Source organism: Panthera tigris, chromosome F2 (genome assembly GCF_018350195.1).
Source record: "Panthera tigris isolate Pti1 chromosome F2, P.tigris_Pti1_mat1.1, whole genome shotgun sequence".
NCBI lineage: Eukaryota > Metazoa > Chordata > Mammalia > Carnivora > Felidae > Panthera > Panthera tigris.
This window is the reverse complement of record NC_056676.1, coordinates 8,662,130-8,676,759: the sequence shown is the minus strand read 5'-3', so window position 1 is coordinate 8,676,759 and position 14,630 is coordinate 8,662,130. Positions and strand designations below refer to the sequence as shown.

General features: G+C 41.9%; 1 protein-coding gene across 1 annotated transcript; it reads left to right on the top strand.

Moving 5' to 3' along the window:
• The first annotated feature begins 1,085 nt into the window (after positions 1-1,085).
• LOC122234986 (60S ribosomal protein L21-like) lies at positions 1,086-1,631 on the top strand. The gene has a single exon (XM_042973242.1). It carries the CDS (start codon positions 1,115-1,117, stop codon positions 1,595-1,597), a length of 483 nt encoding a protein of 160 aa, XP_042829176.1. The 5' UTR covers positions 1,086-1,114; the 3' UTR covers positions 1,598-1,631.
• The last annotated feature ends 12,999 nt before the right edge of the window (positions 1,632-14,630 follow it).

Here is a 14,630-nt window from a genome sequence, read left to right as displayed (position 1 = left end):
TGACTACAGTTCTGCCATTGAAGCTCAAAAGTGAAAGGTAGGCAAGATGCAAACACATCAGTGTGGTTGCGCTGCAATAAAATTTACTGATAAAGAACAGGTAATAGGCAGGACTGGCCCTCATTGGTATGCTGCCCCCAGCCCTAGAGAATGGCAGAGTTTTCCCACTTGCTTGTGTTCCTGAATGACGTTATGGAACAGGCCACTTACCCAGCCAGGACTGTTCCATGAAAGAAAACAACAAAGACGTTTCGCGATCGAGTCTCTGCTCCAGCAACTTAGCCTTCATTGTAACTACTATGTCAACGTAATTTAAAAAACTTTTTATTTTATTTTTGAGTGAGAGAGAGAGAGAGAGAGAGTGCAAGCAGAGGAGGGACAGAGAGAGAGGGAGACACAGAATCCAAAGCAGGCTCCAGGCTCTGAGTTGTCAGCACACAGCCCGACGCGGGGCTTGAACCCACGAACTGTGAGCTCGTGACCTGAATCAAAGTCAGATGCTTACCCAACTGAGCCATCCAGGTGCCCTGTCAATTAATAAATTAAGGGGGAAAATAGAGTCGATTTGAGAAATAAAACAGATGAAATAAATTAAAGGTGAATTTAGTGAGATAAAAATTAGGAAAAATGAATGCAGAGTTGGTGCTTTACAATCACAAAACTGAATAAGGTCGAAACACTTGGTGATCCTGGCTAAAGAAAAAAAAAGGGGGGTGAAGAAGAGGGGTGCCTGGGTGGCTTGGTCGGTTAAGCATCCGACTTCGGCTCAGGTCATGATCTCGTGGTCCGTGAGTTCGAGCCCCGCATCGGGCTCTGTGCTGACAGCTCAGAGCCTGGAGCCTGGAGCCTGTTTCAGATTCTGTGTCTCCCTCTCTCTGTGACCCTCCCCCGTTCATGCTCTGTCTCTCTCTGTCTCAAAAATAAATAAACGTTTAAAAAAAAAAGGGGGGTGAAGAAGACAGGAAAAGAATTATGAGACTACTTTATCTTAACTTATTGAAAATATTTTGAAAATTTAGAGGAAATGGATGGTTTCCTAACAGAATATTAATTATAAAGACTCAAGAAGCCTTCCCTTTCGGCCGGAACCGCCATCTTCCAGTAATTCGCCAAAATGACCAACACAAAGGGAAAGAGGAGAGGTACTCGCTATATGTTCTCTGGGCCTTTTAGAAAACATGGAGTTGTTCCTTTGGCAACATACATGCGAATCTACAAGAAGGGTGATATTGTGGACATCAAGGGAATGGGCACTGTTCAAAAAGGAATGCCCCACAAATGTTACCACGGCAAAACTGAAAGAGTCTACAATGTTACCCAGCACGCTGTTGGCACTGTTGTAAACAAACAAGTTAAGGGCAAGATTCTTGCTAAGAGAATTAATGTACGTATCGAGCACATTAAGCACTCAAAGAGCCGAGAGAGCTTCCTGAAGCGCGTGAAGGAAAATGATCAGAAAAAGAAGGAAGCCAAGGAGAAAGGTACTTGGGTTCAACTGAAGCGCCAGCCTGCCCCACCCAGAGAAGCACACTTTGTGAGAACCAATGGAAAGGAGCCTGAGCTGTTGGAACCCATTCCCTATGAATTCATGGCGTGATAAATGTAAAAAAAATAAAAGACATCAAGACTGTACAAATGTTTCTTTTAATTGAGTAGCAGCGTGGTATTGTCTTCCCCAAAGAAGTATTTAAAGCAAACTTTATATCCGAATTCACTGGGGGATGGCTTTATTCAAATTTTGTGGGTTTTGAGGCATCTGGATGACTCAGTTAAGCATCCTACTTTGGGTCAGGTCATGATCTTGCAGTCCATGAGTTTGAGCCCTGCGTCAGGCTCTGTGCTGACAGCTTAGAGCCTGGATCCTGCTTTGGATTCTGTGTCTCCCTCTCTCTCTGCCCTCCCCTGTTTGTGCTCTCTCTAGAGTCTCAAAAATAAACGTTAAAATATGATGGGGTTTTTATTTTTGCTGAAAGATGTGGTTTATTGTACAATATACTCAATTGATTAGGAACTGCCAGACAGTACCTATAACATATTTTATAGTAGTTTGAAAATAGTTCCTCTACATCACTAAGAAAAAAGATTTTTTTAAAAACAAATGAAAGGTTATCTGTTGAGATTGCATTTAAGCACGGAAAGTTGAGTACTTGTAATTGTATTAAGTCATAAGTAGCTATGTTTTAAGGATAAAGAACTTCCATTTGAAGCCCATTACTTAAAAAGATTGTTTAAAGCATTCTGGTTCCCACTAAATTGTTTTCCTTGTCATTTCCTGTTAAGTGTTTTTCTATATGGTGTTAGGAAAAATTTGTTTATTGGAAACGCTCTTTGTTGCCCCAGGTCCTTTGCACTTGCCTTTGCCCAAGACTGCCTGTGCTTTCTAAAGTTGGTGAATTTCTGATTGTCCTTTGTTCACCTTGCATGTCATAAGTGAACCTTCCCTAATGTATTTTAAGGAGAAAGGAGAGGAATGAAACTGTAATCAAAGGAGAAAATCTGCTTTGGGATGATAGAATTAAATCCCTTATATCTATTACCACAAAAAAAAAAAAAAGACTCAAGAAGCAGTAAAAAACTGGACTAAAACAAATGCTAATCAAATCAGACAAGAATGGAAAAGTGATTAAAACTCTATTATTTGGAAAGACCAATACTTCCAGGATAAAACTCATAACTGAGTTGTATCTGAACTTTCAAGAGCATGTATTCATTCATTCTATAAATATTTACTGAGTATTTACCATCTTCCAGGCACAATTCTCTCTCCAGGGTGAAAAAGTGAACAAAACACAGTCCCCACCCACATAGAGAAAGACAATAAATAAACACCCAGATAAATACATGATGCACATTGTGATAATAAATGCTGGGGAGAAAAGCAAAGCAGAGGTAACAAATGCCCCTAATGATAGGGAGTTTTCCTAATGGCACATTTTTCATGTGGTTATTTCTCATCCGCGTATCTTCTTAGGTGAAATGACTCTACCTGTCTCTTGCCCATTTTTAAATTGGATTGATTTTTTTAATGTTTTTATTTATTTTTGAGAGAGAGACAGAATGCGAGTGGGTTAGGGGCGGAGAGAGAGGGAGACACAGAATCCGAAGCAGGCTCCAGGCTCCGAGCTGTCAACACAGAGCCCGACACGGGGCTCGAACTCACGAACCGTGAGATCATGACCTGAGCCGAAGTCGGACGCTCAACGGACTGAGCCACCCAGGCGCCCCGGATTTGTTTGATTTTTTTTAACTGCTGAGTTTTGAGTTCTTGATATATTCCAGATACTAGTCCTTTGTTGGATACGTGGTTTGCAAATGTTTTCTCCCAGTCTTTAGTTTGTATTTTTATTTGGCAAGTTTTGAATTTTTATGAAGTCTAATTCATCAATTTTCCCTTTTAAAGTTCATGCTTTTAGTCTCCAATCTAAGAATTTTTGGCATTACCTTAGATCTTGAAGATTTCTCATAGGTCTTTTCCCTTTATGTTTTACATTTAAGTCCTTGATCCATTTTGAGTAAATTTTTGTATAAGCTGTGAGACCCTGAAACAGGGTGGGTTTTTTTTTTTATTTGTTGCGTTTTGGGTTTTGCTCATAGATGCCTACTTGCGCCAACATTTATTGAAAAGGTTATCTTTGCTTTTTTTAATTTATCTTAAATCTTTGTCAAAAATTGATTGGGCATATTTGTGTGGATCTATTTTTGTGTTCTCTGTTCAACTAATCTACATGTTTATCCCTCCACCAATACTACACAGTCTTAATTACTATAGCTATATAATAAGTCTTGAAATGGAGTAGACTAATTCTTCCCATTTCATTTTTCTCTATCAAAATTGTTTTAGCTCTTCTGGCTTCTTTGCAATACCACATAAATTTTATTTATTTACTTATTTATTTATTTATTCATTCATTCATTTATTTAGGGGAGAGAATAAGCAGGGAGGGGGAGAGAGAGGGGACAGAGGATCTGAAGCAGGTTCTGTGCTGACAGTAGCAAGCCTGATGTGGGGCTCAAACTCACGAACCGCGAGATCATGACCTAGGCCACAGTTGGATGCTCAACAGACCGAGCCACTCAGGTGCCCCTCCCACATAAATTTGAGAGCAATCTTTTCATCTACAAAAAGCTCTTGCTGGAAATTTGGTAACAATTGTGTTAAACCTGAATATCAGTTTGAGGAGAACTGACATCTTTACAATGTTGTCTTCTAATCCATGAACATAGTATGTCTCTCCATTTATTTAAATCTTCTTTGGTTTGATTTCTTTCATCAATGTTTTCTAGTTTCATGTACAAATCTTGTACATGTTTTGTTAGATTTACATGTAATTTTTTTTTTCTTTTGAGAGACAGGAGTGTGTGTAAGCAGGGAGGGGCAGAGTGAAAGGGAGAGAGAGAATCCCAAGCAGTCTCCATGCCCAGCCTGGAGCCCAACATTGGGCTCAATCTCACGATCCTGACCTGAGTCGAAATCAAGAGATGCTTAACTGACTGAACAACCCAGGTGTCTCTCTCCCTCTCTCTCTCTCTCTCCCTCTCTCTCTCTCTTTCTCTCTCTCTCTCTCGTGATTGTAAATGGGGACTGTATTTTTAATTTTGATGAGAATGTGCTCGTTGTAGAAATACAATTGATTTTTGTATGTTTATCTGGTATGAATTTGCTGAACTCACTTATTCTAGGAGCTTTTTAATAGATTTTTAAAATATTTTCTATATAGATAACAAGCCTATCATCAGCAAATAGAAACAGTTTTATTTCTTCCTTTCTAAACTCTATTTTTCCTTTCCTTTTCTTTTCTTGCCTTATTATACTGGCTAGAATGTTCAGCATTTTACTGAGTAAGAGTGGAAGAGAGACAACCCTGCCTTGTTCCCAATCTTAGGAGAAACACATTCAGCCTTTTGCCATTAAGTGACTGTTAAGTGTAGATTTTTATAAATGCACTTTATTAAGTTGAGAAGTCCCCCTCTACCCCTAATTTGTAAAGAATTTTGTTAAGAATAAGTCTTAAATATTTCAAATTTTTCTGCAATTGATGTACTCATGTGACTTCTTATTCAGCCCATTGATATGGTGGATGACATTATTTGATTTTCAAATATTGAACTAGCCTTGCATTCTTTGAATAAACGTCACCTGGCCATAGTGCACAATTTTTTATATGTTGCTGAATTCTGTGTGTTAATATTTTGTTAAGGGTTTTTGCATCAATGTTCACGAGGAATATTGGTCTATAGTTTGCTTCTCTTGTGCTGTGTTTGGTTTGGGGATCAAAGTAATACAGACTTCAAAAAATGGCTTGGAAAGTGTTCCCTCCTCTTCTATTTTCTGGTATAGATTATGCAGACTTGGTGCTAGTTTTTCTTCAAACTTTGGGAGAATTTTCTGAAGAACCCATCTGTGCCTCAGGACTTCTTTGGGGAAAGTTTTTACATTATGAATTCAATTTCCTTAATCCTTATAGAGCAATTCAAAGTATTCATTTCATATTGGCTGAAATAGGGTAGTTTTTTTTTTTTTTAAGGAACTGGTCTATTTCACTTACTTTGCCAACTGTATACATACAGAATTGCTTGTGGCATCTCTTATTATATTTTTTATGTTTGCAGGATCTGTAGCAACATTCCCTGTTTCAATCTTGATATTGGTAATTTGTGTTCTTTTTTATATGTCCATGTTGCTTGAAGTTTGTCCATTTTTGTTATCTCAGAGAGGTAGATTTTGCTCTATCGATTTCCTCTATTGCTTTTCTGCTTATACTTTGCTTTCTGACCTCTTTTATTGCATTCTTAAGCTTATTTTGCTCTTCTTTTTCTAAGTTCTTGAAATGAGAATGCAGACCACTGGTCTGAAATTTTTCTTCTTTTATAATGTGAGCATTTAGTGTTACAAATTTCCTTCTTAGCGTGCTTTAGCTGTGTCCCACAAATTTTGAATATGCTGTATGCATATCACTTCAATGTTGTTTTGGTTTTTTTTAATTTCCTTTGAGATTTTTCCCTTTGAAACACGGATTATTTTCAAGTGTGTAAGTTAGTTGCCAAGTGCTTGGAGATTTTCCTGTTATCTTTGTGTTATTCTTTTCTAGTTTAATTAATTATATCATGATCAGAGAACATACTTCGGTATGTTTGGTTTCATGTTGTTGTTTTTTTACATTCCTTGGGGTTTGCTTTATGGATGTGGTCTTTGTAATATATTCCACACACACTTGAAGAGAACGTGTATGCTGTTGTTGTTAGGTGGAATATTCTATCAATGTCAATTTGAAATAACAGAGTACAAAGCAATATGTTGAACGATACCGTGAGTATCCAGACAGGGGAAGGACTACAGATAAAATGGCACCCGTGTTTCAACAGATAATTTGTAAAGAAAAAAAAAAGAGATAGAGAATCTGTAGATTAAAGACCTTAAAGTACACAGCATGGTAAAAATAATGTGTGATATTAACCATAGTGTCTAGGGATGGACCCATGGTTGATAAAAACCATTAAACACATGCGCGTGCATGCACACACACACACACACACACACATACACGGAAGTGATTACTATAAAAGTCAGGGTAGTGGTTACTTTTGGATAGAGACGGTTATGATGGGATACACAGAGGGGTTACTGGGGTAGCTGGCAACATTTTATTTATTAGTTTGTGGTTTTATTTCTTGACTTGGGTGGCAGTTACAAGCAGTGGTGTGCTGGTATTTAACAACTGGCTCTCCAGGGGGAAAAGAAAGCCTGGGCTTGTAGCATTTCCTGATTTCCATCATGTAAACACTACCACCATGGCCAATTTTCAAGCTACCAACATGATGTCATTGTGGAGCTGGGAAAAGATTGCACAAACGGCCCTGAGAGGGCCGCGTGGGCCAGCTCCGGCACAGCACTGGGAGGTTGTGTTCCTTGTAACAACTCTCTGAGCTGTACGTTTAGTTTTTGAATAGTTTACAGTTACAAGGATAAAAATAAATGTAAAACAACAGCACTGGATAAATGGCTGCTTCTCGAACAGGAAACACGTAAAATGAGCCTTGAACGTCTTTCAGTGTCCGAGAGCAAGGAAGTGCTCAAAATAGAAATAAAGAGCCCATAATGAGAGGGGTGTGTCAAAGGGACCCAGTAATTAATTGAAAGGGTTCCCAGTGGCCAAAGCTGGAGTGATCTGAGCAACAAGATAAAGTAGTATTGGATCATTACCCAAAGTGTAAAGTAAATATCCATGCCTGCATATTGGTATAAATAAACGATTGAACAGGGGAGAGAACAGACACATCTGTTGTGCAGAAGAATCCAAATAACTTATGTATATGTGCAACCGTATAATCCCTTGCCTCTCCAGGAAGGGCTGCACAGAGTGACTTCTTTCCAATGAGCACAGTATGGAAAAGGGGGGTAAAAAGAGTGACTTCATAGTAGAGAAACATGACAAACTCTCCCTCAGCCATGTGATCAAGGTCAACGCCAACAGAGGTGAGTCATGTCGATACTTTACACCCTTGATGTGATGTGATGAACATGGCACTTTACTTCCATAATCTTCCTTCCAGAAACCTGTAAGCCCAGTCGAGTCATGAGGGAAACATCAGACAAATCCCAAATGGGGGACATCATTCTGCAAAATGCTTGACCAAGACTCCTTAAAACCGTCAAGGTCATCAAAAACAAGGAAAGTCTAAGAAACTGCCATAGGCATGACAAGCCTAAGTAGACATGACAAGAAAATATCATGTACCCTACATGGGATCCTGGGGCAGAAAACAGGGAAAAACTAAGGTCATCTGAACAAAGTATGGACTATTGTTAATAATGTTTCCATACCGATCGTTAAATGTGCCGTGCAAGGCAAGCTGTTAGTAATAGGGGAAACTGAGTGTGGGCTATCTGCGAACTCTCTGTACTCTCTTACAACTTTTCTGTAAATGTAAAACTGTTCTAAAATGAAAAGTCTAAAATTAAATAAAATTTTAAACCATCTACTCTGTGTCTCTTCCTTAGGAAAACCACACATTCAGGCGAACTCGTCTCACCTAAACTTTACAACCCCCAGACCTCCAATGAGTGCTTGGTGTTGTCTAGAGGTCTTACTGTCCTGTCCTAAACAAATTTCTCTGCCTTGTTCCAAGTCCCATTTCCTCACTTGTCACAAATCTTCCACACTGCTCTCCAGTCCAGTCCCAGCTGGTGGCCTTACTTCATGTTTTACTAAGAAAACAGAAGCAAACAGAAGAGAATTTCCATATGTTTTGGCCACTGAATCTAACCATCTATTGTCCACATACTTAAGACCAGCGACTCCATTTCTGCACTGGGTCCCACCTCCCCTGCGGCCCCCCGTTAAAGTAAAATCATTACTTTTCCCCTGTGTGTAAGATCATTACCGTCAGCAATGTGTCCTGCGAATGGGGCACACTATCTGGATCCCATATTCCCTTCCAGCTTACCCCCCATTTTTCTGTTCTTTGCAGCAAAATGTCCTAAAGGAGTTACCTGCATTCGCCATCACTGTCGTTTTAAAATAGAGTGTATTAATAGAAAATTCGAGGTATGGTAAGGCCAACAACGGACCGGGAAAATTTTGACAGTTCGTTACTCATCGTTCCTAAAGGCAGAGGAAGGCCACACCATTGCTGGGCCCCTGGGGAAGCACTGGGAGGTAAAGAGGCGGAAAGAGAGGGAGCCACTGTGGACAAGAGCTTTACTGTGGTTTCCACGAGAAGGAACAGGCAAGGTAGGGCAGGCAGGCTTAGGATTGACTACCTCGAATCACTTCAGTGGGCTCTGGGGCACAGGATGTCCCTTGTTGTCTGGTAGTTGGCCCTGGGTGGTCAGGGCAGGGGATAGGTGGCCCAGAATGTGAGAGTTGGGGATATGGGCTCTGGACTGGTTGGGTTGTTTTTGAAAAGTGTGCTCAGGAGTGAGTCATTCAGTATCTCTAGGAACTGGTAACCCCGGAAGGGGCAGACCATCCAAGATCAGCAAGGCCCCAGATGTCAAAGCATCAGCATAGAGAAAATAACAAACATGGTTAATACGACCATTTCTTCTCCTGTTTTGGACACACTCAAATCAGGCTTTCTTCCTTCTACTCTTGGCTTCCTCATTCTTGTAATGACATCTTCATCCTCCTGGATGTCTTTTTACCTCATTTTCTTCTGGTGGGCCCTTCTCCTCTTCAGCCCAACCTCTGAAGATTGAAATAACCCCAAGGCTTAACGCCCTTCTCATTTCTGTCTTCACGAGCAGCTCATGAGGGGTGCTGCGTGGACCCCTGTGGGGTCCCCGAGAATCCCCCTCAGGAACTCTAGGAGATGGCGATCATCCCTGCTTGTTTCACTCAGCTCTCGGTTGGTATTTGTGTTTGTGATGCAAAAGGAAAGGTGGGCAAAACTGCCGGACCCTCAGCATTATTCAAGGCAACAGACTGTGCTAGTAAGGTATTGTTTCTTCACCGTCTCACACTCCCACTAAAAAAAAAAAAAGAGGCAGTTTCACTTAGAACTATGTCTAGTAAAGTGCTTAAAAGTTTTGTTTTTATGAAATCTCCATCGTTTGAATAGGGTGTATACTTAAGGCATTTCTGCTGTATACCAACATATAATTATCCTGGGGAAAAGCACTAGTACAGTTGTTAAAGTTGCAAGCTGAACCAGCCTCTTTTTTCACGGGACACCATTATTTATAATTGCCAAGACATGGAAACAACGTAAGTGCCCACCAACAAATGAATGACTAAAGATGTGATATATACGTAGAGATAGAGGTAAAGATACAGAAAATTAAGCCATTAAAAGGAAGTAATCCTGCCTGCCATCTGAGACCAGCACTGGATGGACCTTGAGGGGATTACGCTAAGTGAAATACATCAGAGAAAGACACATACTGTAGGATCTCACGTATTTGTGGAAGGAATCCAAAGTGGGAAAAAAAGAGACCAGATCTGTGGTTACTAGCAGCAGGAGGTAGGGGTGGGGGAGAACTGAAAGAAGGTGGTCAAAGCTGTAAACTTTCAGTTATAAAGTAAAAAAAGAAAAAAAAAAGTACTATGGATGTAATAATGTACAACATGCTGACTATTTAACTACCACTGCTATATGGTATATGAAAGTTGTTAGAATAAATCTTTTTTTAAAAATGTTTACTTATTTATTTTGAGAAACAGAGCACATGTGAGCAGGGGAAGGGCAGAGAGACAGGAAGAGTGAGAGAGCAAGAGACAGAGAATCCCAAGCTGTTAGCGCAGGGCTGGATGTGAGGCTCAGTCTCACGAACCATGAGACCATAACCTGAGCCGAAATCAAGAGTCAGATGCTGAGCCATCCAGGCCCCCCTAGAAGAAATCTTAAGAGTTCTTAAGAGTTCTCACTACAAGGAGGGGCTGCTGGGTGGCTCAGTTGGTTAAGAGTCTGACTTTGGCTCAGGTCATGATCTCACGGTTCATGAGTTCAAGCCCTGCATCAGGCTCTGAGAGCCTGCTTTGGATTCTGTGTCTTCCTCTCTCTCTGCCCCTTCCACTGCTCATACTCTGTTTCTCTCTCTCTGTCTCTAAAATAAACAAACATTAAAAAAGAAAAAAAGAATTCTCACTACAAAGAAAAAAATTTTTCTTTCCTTTTTTTTTTTTTTTTTGGTATCTGTATCTATATGAGATGATGGCTATTAACTAAACTTATTTAGGTAATAATTCACAATATATTTAAGTTGAATAATTATGCTGTTACCCTACACTTACATATACAGTGCTGTATGACAATTATATCTCAATAAAATAAAATGTGGGGGGAGTACATACTGGAAAAAGAAAAGAAGGTTTAAATAAATTATAACACATCAGTATAATGGATAATATGTAGATAAAAACCAATCAGTAGCTATCTGTACTCACAATTGAAATTCCCCCAAGATATAATGTAAATAAAAGATAACATTCAGAACAAGGTACATAATGAGCCACCTTTTGTGTAAAAATAGAGAAAAATAAGGCTCTGTATCTGTGTCTACTTGGATATACATAAACTCTGAAAAGATACATAGAATCCAGTAAGAATGGTTTCCATGGGTAGGAGGAAGCAATGGACAGAAGAACAAGCTGGAAGGGAGGTCTTTTCCTTGTGTATCATTTGATACTTACGGTTATAATACCTATTGGAAAATTAAATAAATGAACCTTTTATATTATTGGTGGGGGCTGCGGAATGTAGATTGACAGATTCTGAGCCCCAAAAGTTTGAAAACCTCTGATCTCACCTACATAAATCCCCTGTGAACCCGGAGATGGTTCCAGAAAAAGTCTGCCAAAATCTCACATAACAAAAGTAAAAGAATTCTATTCATAATAGGATGAGAAAACTCTTACCCCTCAGGGTGATGTCCTTAAAGACAGCACAGTGGACTAGGTGCACGTCCACAACAACAACAGCAACAACAACAACACAGCAAGGATGAAAGTTATGAGGGATCATTATAACATTATAACAACTTTTGCAACCCCTTTACCCTACAAAGAACATAGAGATAACGTTCCAGCTCTTCCCCTTGAATCCGCATCCTCCCTTATCCTCCCTTCCTCCCAGGAACTTTTCCTTCTCTTGCCCCATCTGGCACCAACTAGTCAAGAAATCCCCGGCTCTAACTGCTGTGTGCACAGGACAGGAAAGTGCCCTGGGGTCTGGGAATCCAAATGTGCCCGAAACTGTGAACCACAATGTGGCCTTCTGGCTGCTGGGGCCTCCTCAGCCTAAGTCAAATCGGTCTCCTGGGTATTCCCGGGGCACTGTGTGCACTTCACCCTTGGCCTTCTGCGTGTTCCGTCCGCTGGTGGGCTTAGCGGACCCACTAAGTGGTAGACTGTGCAGACAGCCTGCCTCTGTGATCAAGGTCCACATCTTTCCTTCGACCTCACTCTTTTCCAGCTAGACCTAAAACAACAAAGTTCTGAAATGATTCGAACCCTCCGGGAGTGTGTGGTGGGTCTGGTAGCCCTGGACGAGGTGGGCGGACTCCTCTAATTCCAAGTCTGGGCTTACTAGAATGCCCTCCCAGGTGGCTACCTTCCTCCAGGCTTGTTGGCATCCAATCCATTTTCCCATAACTACCAAAAGACACTTTTATTTTAAGTTTATTCATTTATTTTGAGAGAGAGAGTCAGAGAGAGGGGCAGGGAGAGACTCCCAAGCAGGCTCTACGCTGTCAGCACAGAGCCCCACGTAGGGCTCCGACTCACCAACCGTGAACTCATGACCTGAGCTGAAATCAAGAGTCTGACGCTTAACCGACTGAGCCACCCAGGCGCCCACGAAAGAAACTTTCTAAAACTGCAAATCTGGGGGCGCCTGGGTGGCTCATTCCGTTAAGCGTCCGACTTTGGCCCAGGTCACGATCTCACGGTCTGTGAGTTCGAGCCCCGCGTCGGGCTCTGGGCTGACAGCTCGGAGCCTGGAGCCTGCTTCAGATTCTGTGTCTCCCTCTCTCTGTCCCTCTCCTGCTCTCTCTCCCAAAAATAAATAAACACTAAAAAAAAAAAATTTTAATGCAAATCTGATCACGTCCCAGAGGCCACAGTGTGGAGCAGAGGTGGCCCCCCAGGAGGGTGTGCTGCTGTGCGTGCAGTGTCACAACCTTCACGTGATGAGTCTGAGTGAATTCCAAAGGGGTCCAAAAACTGGGGAAGGATCCTTTTTAAGCCTCTTACAATTGTTATTAAACATTAACTTTCTGTAACTAATACAAGGAAAGGCCCAGTTAGTGACAGCGGCATTTTTTCAAGCCAGTCCGTGGAATGGCACCCACACCCCATGTGTCGTATAGACGCCTAACAGAATAGGTGCTTGTCTAGGGACAACTGCATACGTACTCCACCCACCTCCAGGGCTCAAGCCAAACCAACCATTCTAGATAGTGGATAGCCCCCAATTACTTTTCCATTAACTGCTGGAATTTGGCAGGTGCCCCAGAAATGTCGTGTGATGTGCATTCAAAATTGAAAGCCACAGAGGACACATGAAGGCATCCCTGGCTATGCACACGTTAATACCTCCCCATCAAGTCCGGTCCCGAGAACTAACGGATACGTACAATGGATTCATCTTTAGGCTGCTATTCTGGGTGCAAGGGCCTACCCGCATTTATCATTTTCCTGATTTCTTCCCCATCGCTACAGTACAGGATGAAAAAGATGGACCAAGGTTTCTAGATTTTACGTGTCAGATCATTGACTGACTGCCCTTTACTAAGATCGCAGGACTCCTGGACTTACTATGCTTTCCTAGACCTTGCAAATAAATAGCCTACAGAAATTCAATGCAAACAGTTGTCGAGCAAACGTGGAGCAAACATGCATGTGATTCGTGAGGGAGAAGACAATGCCCCTGGCTTTGGAGTGTCATGACAGCTCCCCCTACTCTGCAGAAGCAGAGATTTCCTAAAAGCGAAGCTCTTGGCTTTGGGCTTCTGCTCAGCCCCTAACCATGCATAGGCATTTGCTTTCAGAACACGAAGGGTCTGGACTGCCAGGTATTTGGCACCTGGCTGCTGGCCACATTATCGAACCACCACGATGACAAGGTTACAGGTTGTTCCAAGCGGGGCCGGCACTGTTCAAATGCCTCCCCCAGCTGGAGGAGTAATTGTGACATTATCTCCTCACTGATCCGTATTATCCCTTTGGGAAATTCCAATCTAACCACATAATCCAGCAGTTAAGCCACTGAGACCCCACACTTGCAATCTTTATGACGAGAGGTGCTGAGATGCTTCTTATAACATGAACACCTTCCCCTTACAACCACGGAGTTTCACACGTCCCGTTTTCCCAGCCACCTTCATCAAGAGCCCCAGCAGCCACTCTGAATGGACACCAGCTAAGCAACCCAGCCAAGCCTACTATGTCAGCTTCGTAAGAAACCTTGGCTCCTGGACACCTGGGTCATTTTCCCACCTGCTCCTTGTGGCTCCAACCTTACAGGTAGAAGTGGAGCCCCACTGAGCGGAATCCCATGAGAACTCGGCAGTCAACTCTCTCTGGATGCAAGGGCATCATGGAGGGGTCTCCCCGACTCTGTCTCCGGAAGGTCTGTATATCTGCTGTCACACTACTGGGGGGATGAGGGGGCGGAGGTTCAATACTAATGCATACACTGTGTTCCATATCCAGAGATAAATACAGGAGAGAGAGAGAGAGAGAGAGAGAGAGAGAGAGAGAGAGAGAGAGAAACACCGATTTTCTCCATAGGGACAGTTAGAATTTGGAGTATCCTAATCAAGAGTTCATATTCCAGACTTAGAGAACTGGCATGTCAAAATTACGATGGAAATATATACCAAAAGGTTTAAGACCTAGAAGAAATCATTGGTGAGATGGGTATCTTTGAGACTTTGCCCAGTTATAGATTTTATGGGCCCCATGATGCTTTGAATGAATGAACATTCATTCAGACAACAGGGAAGCCAGAGGCTATAGGCGGTGCTCAAGAATCCCTTCACTCCCAGAAGACTCGGTGGAATGACCGGACAACCAGGGTGGAGGTACATGTGTCTTCTAAGGAGTGAATATGCCACGCGAGGTGTCCAGGCGACACTGCGAGGGACTTCCCATAGCCTTCTTCAGGACTCAATACTTCTTCCGGGCATC

Bases quoted from the DNA above. Each gene is read 5' to 3' on its own strand.
- LOC122234986 (XM_042973242.1), top strand. From the start codon at position 1,115: ATGACCAACACAAAGGGAAAGAGGAGAGGTACTCGCTATATGTTCTCT.